Source organism: Dermacentor silvarum, chromosome 4 (genome assembly GCF_013339745.2).
Source record: "Dermacentor silvarum isolate Dsil-2018 chromosome 4, BIME_Dsil_1.4, whole genome shotgun sequence".
NCBI classification, from domain to species: Eukaryota; Metazoa; Arthropoda; class Arachnida; order Ixodida; family Ixodidae; genus Dermacentor; species Dermacentor silvarum.
Window position 1 is genome coordinate 60,617,775 of NC_051157.2, and position 13,038 is coordinate 60,630,812.

The 13,038-nt window shown below is 44.9% G+C and overlaps 1 protein-coding gene across 1 annotated transcript in view; it reads left to right on the top strand.

Annotated features, from left to right (window-relative positions):
* The first annotated feature begins 4,595 nt into the window (after positions 1 to 4,595).
* Positions 4,596 to 13,038, top strand: part of LOC125939616 (sialin-like) — a 35,480-nt gene continuing 27,037 nt past the window's right edge. The window contains exons 1-2 of the mRNA XM_049665643.1: positions 4,596 to 5,049; positions 7,592 to 7,718. Coding sequence (XP_049521600.1) covers positions 7,649 to 7,718 — 70 coding nt within the window. The 5' untranslated portion in view covers positions 4,596 to 5,049; positions 7,592 to 7,648. The remainder of the gene's footprint in view (positions 5,050 to 7,591; positions 7,719 to 13,038) is intronic.

Consider the following 13,038-nt stretch of genomic DNA (forward strand, 5'->3'; position numbering starts at 1 on the left):
CAGCCGGATAAGAAAGAAAGAAAGAAAGAAAGAAAGAAAGAAAGAAAGAAAGAAAGAAAGAAAGAAAGAAAGAAAGAAGAAAGAAAGAAGAAAGAAAGAAAGAAAGAAAGAACAGCAGCCCAGGGACACTGATCCCCGGTAATATGTTGCTCCGAGCGGAAATTCGATTACTGCAAGGGTGTGAGCGTGCAGCAAATTCGACATGTGAACCACATCTGCGCGTTCATATTCCTTCTTTTTGCCATTGTTAGTTAATACTGCAACCTGCGCTACGCATGTTCACGTAAGCACTGCATGTTTCCAAACTGATTCAATCCCGCCGTATGAGTATGCAAATTTGCCAACCTTAAAATGTCAAAAATAGTACCGTCGAAGCTAAAAAAGATACTGAACTTGAGGGAAAGTACTGGAAATTGTTTTCTACTCAAGGCGTACACTGTTTACTTAAAAATAAAACCTGATTTTGTTTTGTTGAAACGCTGTGATTAGGCATGTGGCTCTATATTCACAGCAAGAATTATCTACACAGAAAAGCAGAAATGTTCGTGATAGTTATTCGTAAAATATTCGCTGTAATGTGACCGAAATTTCACCTGATGTACTCGTGGCGCAGCTGCCAGTAGGTCTGAATAATCGAGCGGGTCCGAAATGCCAAGCTCTGAAAAACCACTGGACGACTACATTTGCATTCTGTTGAGATCACTTTTGCCCTAAACAGGCCGCGAATAAAAAATCATAAAATTATCGGCGTCAATACGACAATCGCAAGCAACCTCTAGTAATCGAGCATTTTTTACGAAGAAATCTGTAAAATTTGGCAGGTACGAATGTGGTACACGATAAGAGGTTTCTGGAGCCTAGGAAAGTCTTTGAACGCGGGCGTTTCCCTCTTCGCGTGTTTAGAAGTACGCCTACCACCACCGGAAATTGAACGGCGCAGTAGAGCGTCGGTCGGAGCGTCCCTGTGGCGCAAGCGACGTTCCTCGGCAGCAGAGAAGCTCAAAGAAAGATGACTCGAGCCAATGACCAACTTGGGCATCTTGCCTCATATGCAAACTGACAGATGAATGGCTGCAGGCGTACCGCCTGTCATGTAAGATAATGCTTACCTCATTGAAACATCGCCCACAGAACGTGATGAAGTGTCCAGATATATTGGGAGAGGGGGGGTGCAGAGTATGAAGGTACTGCATGCTTGCATTTTAAGTAAGTGAATAGTTGCTATTTCGAGACATTCAATACGACATCGTGAACGACATTGGTATGAATTGATTACTGAAAGGATTTGTAGCTGAGAGCAGAAGAAGATTATTCACATGCTCTGCTACATTTCATGATTACTGAATATTCCTTGACATTGAACGTTAAATGATTGTCAAATGGAACTTCGTGCAAATCTGCTTCGTTATTGTTAATTTCAGGCTAAACCTTCTGAACATATGTCTGACTGTACCATTAGGATGCATTAGAAAATTTATTTATTTAATTTTGTGTGCCAGAAAGCACTTTCTGATTATGAGCGGCATGATTATGAGGCAGTGGGAGACTCCGGATAAATGTTGACCACCTGGTGTTCTTTAACATGCACCCAAATTTGGGTACGCGAGTGCGCTTGTATTCCGCCCCCATTGGAATGCGGCCTCCGCCATTGAACCCGCGACCTCGAGATAAGCAGCAACACGCCATAGTCAGTAAGCTACCGCGCTGGGTCTAATAGGATGCACCACGATTGCATTGTCCGAACATGGGATGCGAAATACAGCCTGTAAGCCTGATTTTACTGGAACAGCGATATCACCGCGGGTCGCTCTTCCACCGAATCAGCAGCTGATTTCGTACGGCGGTTGCAATCCCATTGGCTTGAAGCACGAGGCGGCTAGATAATCAATCAGGTGACATTCACAAGGAGATTTCGTTGACGTCGCTGAAGGGGTAATATGCCATACACTGTTGGCGACGGTGTTCATAAAGTTTATTTAAGAATGGTTCAAGAATGGCTGAATTTGTACGACTGTGTCGCACTATAGACATTGTATTACGCGAATGCACACATCAAAGCTCCGCGTGTTCTTTTTCTGTTTTTTCCCCTCTGCGTAAAATATTTACAGTGTCTCTTAGTATGCTCCAAAAGTCACGTATAAAATCTAGCTTCCCGAAGCTGAGCTATCAGTAAATTTATTCAAAATTTCAAAAGGATGTTTAGGGCGCATAGATAATTCGTATCATAAAGTATATTGAAACAGAATTCATTCAAGATTCTGACTGCATGAAGCACGCCTAATGCTCCGTGCAAGCATAGGTCTTTGACCTCCATATCGAAGTTGATGAGGCAAAGCTGTAAACTCACACTTTGCATTTACAAGCACTCATAGTGACAAAGCGATGCTATGCGATTCTGACCGATTTGTATATCTTCCCCGAGCACTCAAGCGAGGTCATCGAATGTCTTGCGAACGGTAAAGTACAAAAGTGGGACATCAGTGTTGCGGAATAATTCTGGGCAAAGTCGTGCCTCGCGTTTGTGCCTGACTGATAAAGGCGATAAAATATTCCGCGTGTCTCGAGAGGCGACGTTAGCGACTGTACGTCGGCCATCATTTTTATCGCCAGGAATTTACTAGCCTCGGATCTTTCCATTCGGCACGAACGGACTTTGTTACGACTGACTGGGGCATAAAACCAAATAGTTAGACCCCTATTATCCAAGAAGTGCCTAGTGATGATCTCGCACACGCCCCTGTTACGAGGCGTTATGGGTATATATCGGTGCTAAATCGGAGTAGACGCCCGTTTGGCACCCTTAGAGGTGTTAAAATGTTACTGCGTCGTGCCTATACCGTAGCGACTTCCGTCGTCCTTGGGAGCTTGCGTGAGGATGTCTGAGTGAATGAGACGGTTTGCTGGCGCGCGCCTGTGCCCGTTGCGTCCGTGCATGCGTGCTTATTTAAGCGTATGTTGTGTCTGCAGTGCGCGCGAGACTACTGCCGTTCCTACGTGATTGAAGGCCAGCTCTATAGTGATGTAACTTTGTGTTCATGTTGAGCTATGATATACAACGGTATTCGGAGCCCCATCTCAACCCTAGCTTCCCGTAATGGTTTCGGAAGCCTCCTAAACACATTTCCGCTTCTTGAGACAGCCTCGTTGTCGTTGACGAACCTTTTCGGCAATGCCGTGCAGTCTTTCTGCGCCAATAGCACACCGTGTGAAATAATCTTATATGTATAGGTGTTGAAGTTGTAGATCAACAAGTTGACTTTCTTCACTTCCTCATTCTTCTTCCTTTTTTGTTTGAGTACACTTGTGCACGACTTAATGCGCCCGTGCTGCATTGTTCCGCACTAAAACCTTGGCAACACAGAAGCTTCGCGTAGGCTTATATGCCTATACAAGGTACGCGTTCTTTTTTTTTTTTCCTATGTACATAGAGAGCACGGTATACTTCTCGTCCCAAGGGAAGCATCGTGTGACTTTCTTGACCACACTTGTAACAGACATAAATCACGACTCTCAATCGGCCCATTTGCGAAGGATTGACTTTGCAACGTACGACAATGCAAAGGCGAGAAAATCTGCCGAAATTTCTTGACTTCCTTTGTTGCTGAAATGTCTTTCAGTGAACCAAGCTAAAAAATAATAAACTGCGAACTATATTTGAATTCCCGGGAAGAAAGCCGTGTTTACGGCACTGAAAATTCGAAAAGGTAGCAATTGAATAATTTTATTTGAGACTTTAGGTAAATTGGCAGATATGATTTCATTCGTACGCGCTGCAGAGAACCTCTTGAACGGAGGCATGGTACGCGCTCGTGGATTCTCGCACACTCGTACACTCTTCCCGGGTGGGAACGTCGACTGCATACATAATTAAGTGCGCAAGGTAGCGAATTAAATGAGCACTCGAGGGGGGAAAAAACAAGTAAACAACTGTCGCGCTCGTAAAACCTGCGTTCTGGCGGGGCTCGCGGAAGCGGAGGCATTCCGCCGATCAAGCTACCTGCAGAGTGCGAGTCTCTGCGTCCCGAGAAACTGTAGCATATTCCCTACGGCGACAATAAAGCGAACACATCAGCCGTCAATCACGCCCTTCAAGTTGAGAGAATACGGCCCGAAAGCGCTCCGTGAATTGGCGCCAAAATTGCGTCAGTAGTATACGGCTTCTCCCGCCCGGTGTTCATTTGTTCCGCCTTGTGTACACGGTCGTTCCACTTCGCTCGGAGCTTTGCATGCTCTACAAGCACTCACTTTCGGCCAGCCGCGTGCACGAGCTATCTCGCTCTCACCCTCTTTCCTTTCTATGTGGTCCCTTTACTTCTTTTTTTTTTTACTTATTATTTCGTTGTCTTTTTTGGCGACACCCCGGCATCCCTCCCTCCGCATCGAAAGACCGGTCTCCCAGCCGCTCCCGTTACCTGAGCTCACTCGTCGAAGAAAGCAAAGAAGGGAGCAGGAAAAAAAGAAAGAAGAACGACGAGAAAGACAAAAGAATGAAAAAAAGAAAAGATAGAACCAATCCGCTCCGAGCCCTTGCCTTTGGGGTGGATGGCGGCGCGCAAAGCTAACCTTTCGGCTTCAGCCAGTCGCGCGAAACAAGGTCGCTATACTTGGCGTGTGGCGAAGGCAGGCAGGCAGGTAGTCAGATAGGCACGACGTTCCCGCCGCAACGTTACACGCGCCGAGAAACGTGTTCGGCGCTACGCCGACGCTTCGCTGCTGCTGCTGCTGCGGCATAACTGCCAACGACGCTGACGCCATGATTGGAATTTGAGGAACTTTGCCGCACGCGCCTGCCAGCTGCCTCCATCTCAGTGCAGCGTTCCTTCCCCGTTTTTCCGTTTTAAATTGTTTTATTTGTTTTATTCTAACTCGCCTCCCGGCTACTGTCGCTGTCACCTTCCGGAAGTGAAAAGCCCCGTGTGTCTGTGTTTCGCGGTCATGCGCTTGTGTGTGCGTAGTCGTTCGCCTGTTTGATTGCCTCGAGGTAAACATCCTCAGCAAAAAGGCAACGCTGTTTTTCGAGTGTTTGGAAGTTCCCAGCTGATTGGTGACGTAAGTACACCGAACAATTCTCATGCGTTTATTTGCCGCTGCGCTTTGTCTCCAATTGCGTGGATAGTTTTTGCGATTCGTTGTCAGTAGCTGGAAGACTTCAATCAAGCATGGTCAACGTAGTAACATAATTAGCTTACTCCTTTACTGAATCAAGTACTTCAGTACAACCTTCGTGACATGCTTGACGAGAAGGCCGTGGTCGACGAATATAAGTCCACGTTTGTTTTTGTCCAGCCCCTGATGCTGAGCTTACATTCAACCATTCTACGTCTCTCATCGCTTACGTTGCTTTTGGTAATAATCAAGTCAACCTGGTGAGGTGCGCCACTTGCTATATTTCATCACCGAAGTGCAGAGTTTATGACCGTTTCTATTGGTGCAGTAAGCTCTTCATTCCGCATAGAGAAAAAATGAATTTTCATACAGATTGAACCACTCTGTGCCAAGTGACTGTTGTTGTCTATAGTCGCATGTGCGCGCTTACCCTTGTGAGAACTTTCAGTAGGATGAATATTTACGCATACATATGTGCTTGTGTCTGTCTCACTACTTTCGCAATTATAAGGATAGGTCGCGGATTTGATTTTACACATTGCTTCTACGCGTGTTTGTTTTCATCGCTGTCGTAAATCATCCTTCCGACTTACAGCCTGTTTATTTATATTGCTACACGCGTGTTGTATTTGGTCGTTTGAACGAGGCGAGCGCGCGCCATCACTCGATCAAAGAGGAGGTTGAACGAACTGGGCTCGCGCTGTGAATCCAACCGGTCAGCGCTGCAACCACTGCTGTAAATACAATCTGTACATAGTTTCTCGCTTAATTAACTCGTCCTTTTAGTTATTTTTCTAATGTTAAGGCAATATTTGATGACTTTCTTTATTCGTTTTGACAATGGAAGTTTCGTTTCTAAAATTTCAATTGCGAAAGTTATACGTAATGTAAATACAGCTGGATGAGGTGTCAGAAATTTTACATTGTGGAGCTACGCTCACAGGATCAATGAACATATATATGTTTAATGTTTAGGCATGTGGGTGGGAGTATGCAGCCGTAGAAAAGTGAGAAAGGAACATGGTGAGGCTGTGGCATGCGAGTCACCATATATGCTACCACTTACGTATAGTGCACCTATTGAGAATTGCTCACAATTTTTCTCGCTTGCCCTCTCAAAGGGGCCAACACTTCACCGATGTGATAATACGCAAATAAATTTCTATCACCTTTCCCTGTCTCTTCCCTCACTTACCAACCCCACTGCCGACTGCCGTTCATGTCTCAGCAGATGTAATTAAAGACAGTTGCAGTGCGGTCAGCAGTTTTTTTACTTACTTCCATTTTTCTTATTATATTTAAAATCAGCAACAAATTTCTACTACTACTCTCAATGTAGGAGCGCCCCTTCGCCCTCTGAACTACTTTAATATGTGGTGTTTTTTTTTTTTTTGTACCTTTTCTGTCAGTTTCCTGACTGACGCACGCCATGTGACAGCTGCGGATTGCGTTTCCAGGCACCGTTCATTCCGAATGCCCGCGTCATCACTCGGCTGTCCCAGTCGGCTGATATTGTCGTTAAGAGCAAATGAACTTGCAGAGCTCGAACGGTTGGTCCGACGTAGTGTGCTAGAGCAAGTCCTTGTACAAATTGTAATTGAAGCCGTATGGGGCGGAGCACGTGGCTCTTCTATGTGATGCGCTGCGGGAATTCACTACGCAGCGAAAAAAGCAGGCGCTGGGCTCAAGGTACGATGCTATTGCATGCATATCTTGCCTAGTGTCAACGTGACTGCTCCTTTGCGCAGGCATTGCTTGCAAAACTCGCAGCTGCTCGTTCAAATATAATTACACTATGTCTAGAAGGTCCCGAAACGGCACAACGGGGTTATGGGGGACGTCCTAATTAAAGTAACCGGATTAATTTCGACACACATTAACCAAGCAAAAGCCCCATTCAACCCGAAGGAAAATTATAACAAGTTGTTCACCTTCATTTTTGCCCACTGAGAGGTCACTCGTACATATATATATATATATATATATATATATATCGCTTGAAAAAGGGCGGTCCACCGACCGAAACTGTTCCCGCGCTTAAATGAGGGTTTGGAGGTGTGAGCGTAACAAAAATTGTACGTTGGGCTATGTATATAGGTTAACGTGCGCCGAAAGCACGGCACGTGAGCATTTATTTATTTTTTTTTTTTGCATTCCGCCACCATCGGAATGCAGCATCCACGGCCGGGAATCGAGCCCACGACCTTATTGCTTCTTGTATACCCCTCGGCACACCGCTCGAACCTTCAGAGAAGACTGACGCCGCGATTTTCATCGTCGTTCGCGTGAAACGTCGCAGTCGGCGCGCTTTCACAAAATGCACGGAAACCCATGCGTGGAAATGGCTTCGATTTTCGGTTCCGCGAACCCCATGATTAGAAAACCTGCCGTTATGGGAGGAAAAAAATGGAGGAGGATATAATATGAGGTCGGAAATTCGGGGTACGCGCCTCATTTGCGAAACATTTCTGTCTTTTTCTTGCAGACGGCCAAAATCCGGCCGAAGAGAGTGCGCCGTTGATGATGAAGCCCGTCCACAAAGATGGCAGCCGCACTGGCCGTGGCCTCTCCTCCCAAAATCAAGAAACATCGAAAAGGAGAAAAACTCTTCGGTGAGTGTATTTCCTTCCTGTTTGCTTTCTTTACCGCGGTGAAGGTGGAACGCCATAGCGACCATAGCGGCCGTAGCTTAATCTATATAGATGAGCGTTATTGTGTTAAACTACGCATGCGGGGGTGACAGCATATATCAAAGAAAAAGAAAAGTGGGAGTTTGACTGCACGCTTTGAAACAGGAAAATGCGTCCGTGTTCACGGTCCCTTCTTGATTTGGATAATACTCGCAAGCTCTTGAAGCCCGTCCTTACCAATGGTCGACCATACACTGTAGCCTACGTTGAGGATAAATACCATACAGTTGTTTGCCCGAAAAATTTATACTGCAGGTTGAATGAATGAATGAATGAATGAATGAATGAATGAATGAATGAATGAATGAATGAATGAATGAATGAATGACATCGTGCTTTAACGGGCCCACCCGCGCTATGAAACATACGCCGTTTGGCGGGACTTAAATGTGCACCGACACTGTTATGCAAGCTTTATTTAATACTGCGCGTGCAATCTCTGAACTTGAATCAGCGTGCTGTAAGCACTTTGCAGCTGCGTTGTCCAAAACAAGTTTCGGTTTCTGGGACTGTTGAAACAACGCGATGGACGGCGGCATACGACATCAAAAGAGGGGAGGGGGGGGGGGGGGGGGGGGGGCTTTAAGAACTTGAAATTAACCTGTAAGCTTGATTTTGAGTTCTCTAGCCGAATTTATTTGTGTATCCAATTCAACTACGGCAGAAATTTATACAGAAGTTGCGGCAGCTTTTTCGTGGATACGTATCTTCAGTACTGAAAACTTGTGCGGTAACCAATTCACAGAGTTGTCGAAGCTCCAGAACTGCAACGAAGGTCAATTTTCTTTTTTTTTTTTGCATTTTCTTGTGTTTTATTATTATATTTCTAATAAGCATGTTTTTGAGCTAAAAGAATTAAATGAAGTTTATGATCTCTTGCTATCACTGTTTACCCTAATTTGTATTATTTGATTTGAAGAGAGATATATACCGTTGACAGAAAAAGGAAAGTGAGGAGCAGGCTGGCAACTGCCACCGGAAGGGGCACAACACCTGCCTACTCTTCAGAAAGGAGGAGACAGAAACATAGAAATGGAAGATAGGAAGGAGGGGAGAAAAGGAGGAAAGAAAGAGCAAGATGACAAATCTCAAAGAATAAAGTAGAACACACAGTACAGGTCACACACAGTAGGGTCAGTCACTGCAGGTCAGGCTACTAAAGAACGTTAAATGGAATAGTTCCTGAGTTACAAACGTGAACCTAAGTTAGCTAATTCTATAAAAGTAAGGAGAGCGCGATGAACCTGATCGTGTCGAGACGCACAACGAATGGGGTACAAACATTCGTCGAGTGTCGTGCACCGCAAGCCAAGCAGATGATAGTCCCTCAGTAGCGTCATGCACGGCGCACTGAAAGCGACACTCCAATACCAACAAGAAACACACACACACACACACACACACACACACACACACACACACACACACACACACACACACACACACACACACACACACACACACACACACACACACACACACACACACACACACACACACACACACACACACACACACACACACACACACACGCACACACACACACACACACACACGCACGCACGCACGCACGCACATACTCGAACACAAAAGAATAAGCCCACTCGCTTTTCACCGCAAATACAGCGAGAACCGCACATTGCTCAAGTCGAACATTTGTTTGAGGTCCTTGTGAAATTTCTTCCTTCAGCGCATGCGCAGCGGCGCTCATCGACACGCAGTTTTACACAACTGCGCACTATGTGACCTTTCGCGACCATAATGTTGTCAATTTCTTTCATTGGCAGCTTCCCCAAGCGGAAAAGCAAAATATAACGCTTCGAGCTGCGGCAACTGTGCAGCTGCCCTCAACAACGTTTATTCGCAGTGTGGAAAAGGTTCTCAATGTCATACGTACGAAAATTCATGAATAATGCTAAACCGTTCGAACGTGGTCTGCATACACAGACTGCTGGTAAAGAAGCAATAGGTTAGCGTATAGCTCTACGGTTCCACATGGTAATTTCCTCGCCTTCGAGGGAAATTCAATACAGGAGTAGTTCGCTTCATGTAAGCACAACGCATGTCAAATACAGTGAATACTCCTATAACTAGCAGTTTGTGCGCATCAAAGGCTGGCTAGCACCTCAGAACACGACCTAAATCCTCCTACATGTAATTCAAGGCGAGTGACATAAATACAGAATAAAAATTGACGGAAAGGGACAATAGAAAGTAAGCATAACTACCTATACATATGTATACGTATTTAAGAGCATGAATTTGAGTCGTCGCCCGGCGTCCTTAAAATAGGGCTACGTCGCAGCGGAGGCTCCGAACAGTAGCCCGGATGGTGGAAATGTCGCAGGCATTTTAAGAGAACTCTACTACGAAAGCCAATGTTTACTTACTGGCTGAGATTCACGTATTTGACAAAAGTCATACCGGTTTGGCCAACACACGGCCAATAACGTTCATTTTACCCTGGAGACTGAGACTGTGCAAGAATAGGTGCAGACCTCAATATGACCACAGTACAGGCAAGTCGGTAATTGAGTTCATTGATGAATGTATTAACATGTAGGATAGTGAAGGCTGCGAGGAAAAATTGAGTTTCTGTTTAATATAGAATTAAAAATAAAAGATTTAGTCACCTATAATGGTGCCGGCAGCTCCTTTTCACGTGATAGTAATAAAATGAAGAAAATTATTGTAACATAAGAAGTATGATCACATGCCAGGAAAATCCAGAGTGAAGCTAGATAAGAGGTTAAATGAAGTCCACATATCATTCTCTTGTCAAATTATTTTCTAATTAAGAATTACAAGTACAGCATCTAACCATATCATGGGGCGTGAAACACATTTCAAAAACTGCGTGTGGGATAATTATGCCCGGGCGTTGTGCGCGTCGAATGCGCTCCAGCACAACTCGTGGAATCTTGTCAAAATGAATCAGACTTTAGGGGTTTGTGCAATTCGAAGCTTTAAGTCTTGAAAAAAAATTGAATTCTGGAGTTTTATGGGCCAAAACTGAGGCACGCCGTAATTGGTGACTCCACATTAATTTTGACCACCTGGGGTTTTCTGACGTGCACCCAATGCACGGTGCACGGGCGTTTTTGCATTTCGCCCCATCGAAATGAGGCCGCCGCATCTGGGATTTGATCCCACGGGCGAATAACAAATGGAATTGTCACTATTCGCAAATACACATTATTCGGAATAGCTTTCGAATATCTTAAAACGTCAACTTTGTGCATTTCAACATAAAATTCGAGCAGAAGTACGATAAATTTCAACTCCGAGGTCATAGTATAATCATAAAACATGAGAACTTGCGTAGTGGAGTATATAGGCTACGGTGCTCACGGTGGCTTGGCCGGCTATACAGCGGTTATTCGCACACTCTGAAGAGTCCTGTGCATGCGAACAAGCTGCTGACTTGTTCCTAATGCTCCATTTGTTCTTTTAATAAAGAACACTTCGTATACAACGAGCAATGAACGACCGGAGCTTGCTAACGTTATGAATACTAGATGTGAACATCGTTTTATATCAATTCTGAAGTGGATATTCATTATTCGAAAACTATTCGAAGAGTATTCGATTTCGAATCAATTCGATATGATTCGTATCTGCACCTATTCAATTCGTATTCGATTCGGGCTGAAAAATTACTATTCGCACACCCCTGTGAAACTTACTAAATATTTTTGAGTGTATGCGCGCGTTTCAAACACTGCGAATGCGTGTTCACGGAGGCCTTGTCATATTTCATCTATTTTTCATGCGACGGTAGCATTCAGTCCAACAGCAAACATGTAACCTCTTCTGCTTTCATTCAAGCGATCATTCTCCCTTTATATAAAAGCATGTGTTATCGTCAACATGCAATTAGAGGCGAACGGCCCAAGAAATAGATGAATGCTAATGGATCTCATGTAAAGTTGGCATTCGTTCGGGCATACAAAGAAGGCTGTCTCGCAGTTCGAGGGTGAAATAATCAGACTAATATGTTTCTTTCCTCAAAGAGAATACTTCTACTTTGTCGGCCTGATTAGAAATTTCCGGTCCGTGTTTTTCCATTAGCCAAGCGAAAGCACGTGTTGTATCTTCGCACGAGGCAGGTAAGCCTGACGTTAGATAGCCAAGACATTGGGGCCGCATGTAGTGTTACGATGTCTTCCATTCTGTCCTATTTATGGTGTTATGTTTCTTTTGTGTACGTGTTAGATTCCAGGCCACGACGGCCACCTTTCTGTGAGGGCGGAATGCAAAAACGACCGTGTGCTTAGATTGAGGTGCACGTTACAGAGTCCCAGGTGATCGAAATAAATTACTCAAGAGCACCGCCGATACAGCATCCCTTAATTATAGCCCGTGTATTGCTTTGGGACGTGCTGACACTGACATAAAAAAATTCAGAGCCCTTCGCCTATACTGTGAAGATGGAAGCCATCGAAGCTGTGACTATGGTGGGTCTGCTGTAGGTGAATGTTGCTATGCTGAATTTATATATCATCATTACTGACTATTTTGAGCGTCTTCGGCATGTTCGTCAAAGAGCAAGGACACCGGCGTCTTGTTTTCGCCCGGCGCGATGGCCAAGTAGTGCGTTTGCTGCGCCAAGTGCGCCCCATCGTTATAGGCGTTGGCGCGACACCGACGAGATCTCTCCCGCTCCTGCTCTCGGCGGCTCATACCTACATATTCAACGCGGGTATGAGCCACACGGGATTTCTTTCTTACCTTCCTTCTTTCTTTCTGGTCCCTGGCTCATACCCGCCCATCCAATGCGGGTATGCACCACACGTGATTTTATTATCATTATTCGTGACGTAACTGACGAGCATGTGATGGAATTGAGGCCATGACCTATCAGTCATGTTAGTCATACATTCGTAGCTTTCCATGCCAATTTTGTTATACACCACGTGAACGAGACGCCACAAAATTGTTGCCTACTTCCGGTGTACACGGACGCGATCTCCTGGAATCTAGCCTATACCAGCTTCCCTGTAAAAAAAAATCCTTCCTCAAGTATTAGACAGGTATCTTTCGTGCTCAATAAGGCATGCGTTAGGGCACGTATAAATAATTCGCCGGTATCAATTTTTGTCATCTGAAATGCTATTTCTATGCTATAGCTTTTCGACACCTCCAAATAAGCTTCTGTTGAACAAAGCTGAAGTAAACAACATACATTGATATTTCATTTCAATAACCTTGATAGTTCGTATTCGTGACCCCGAGAGCGCCG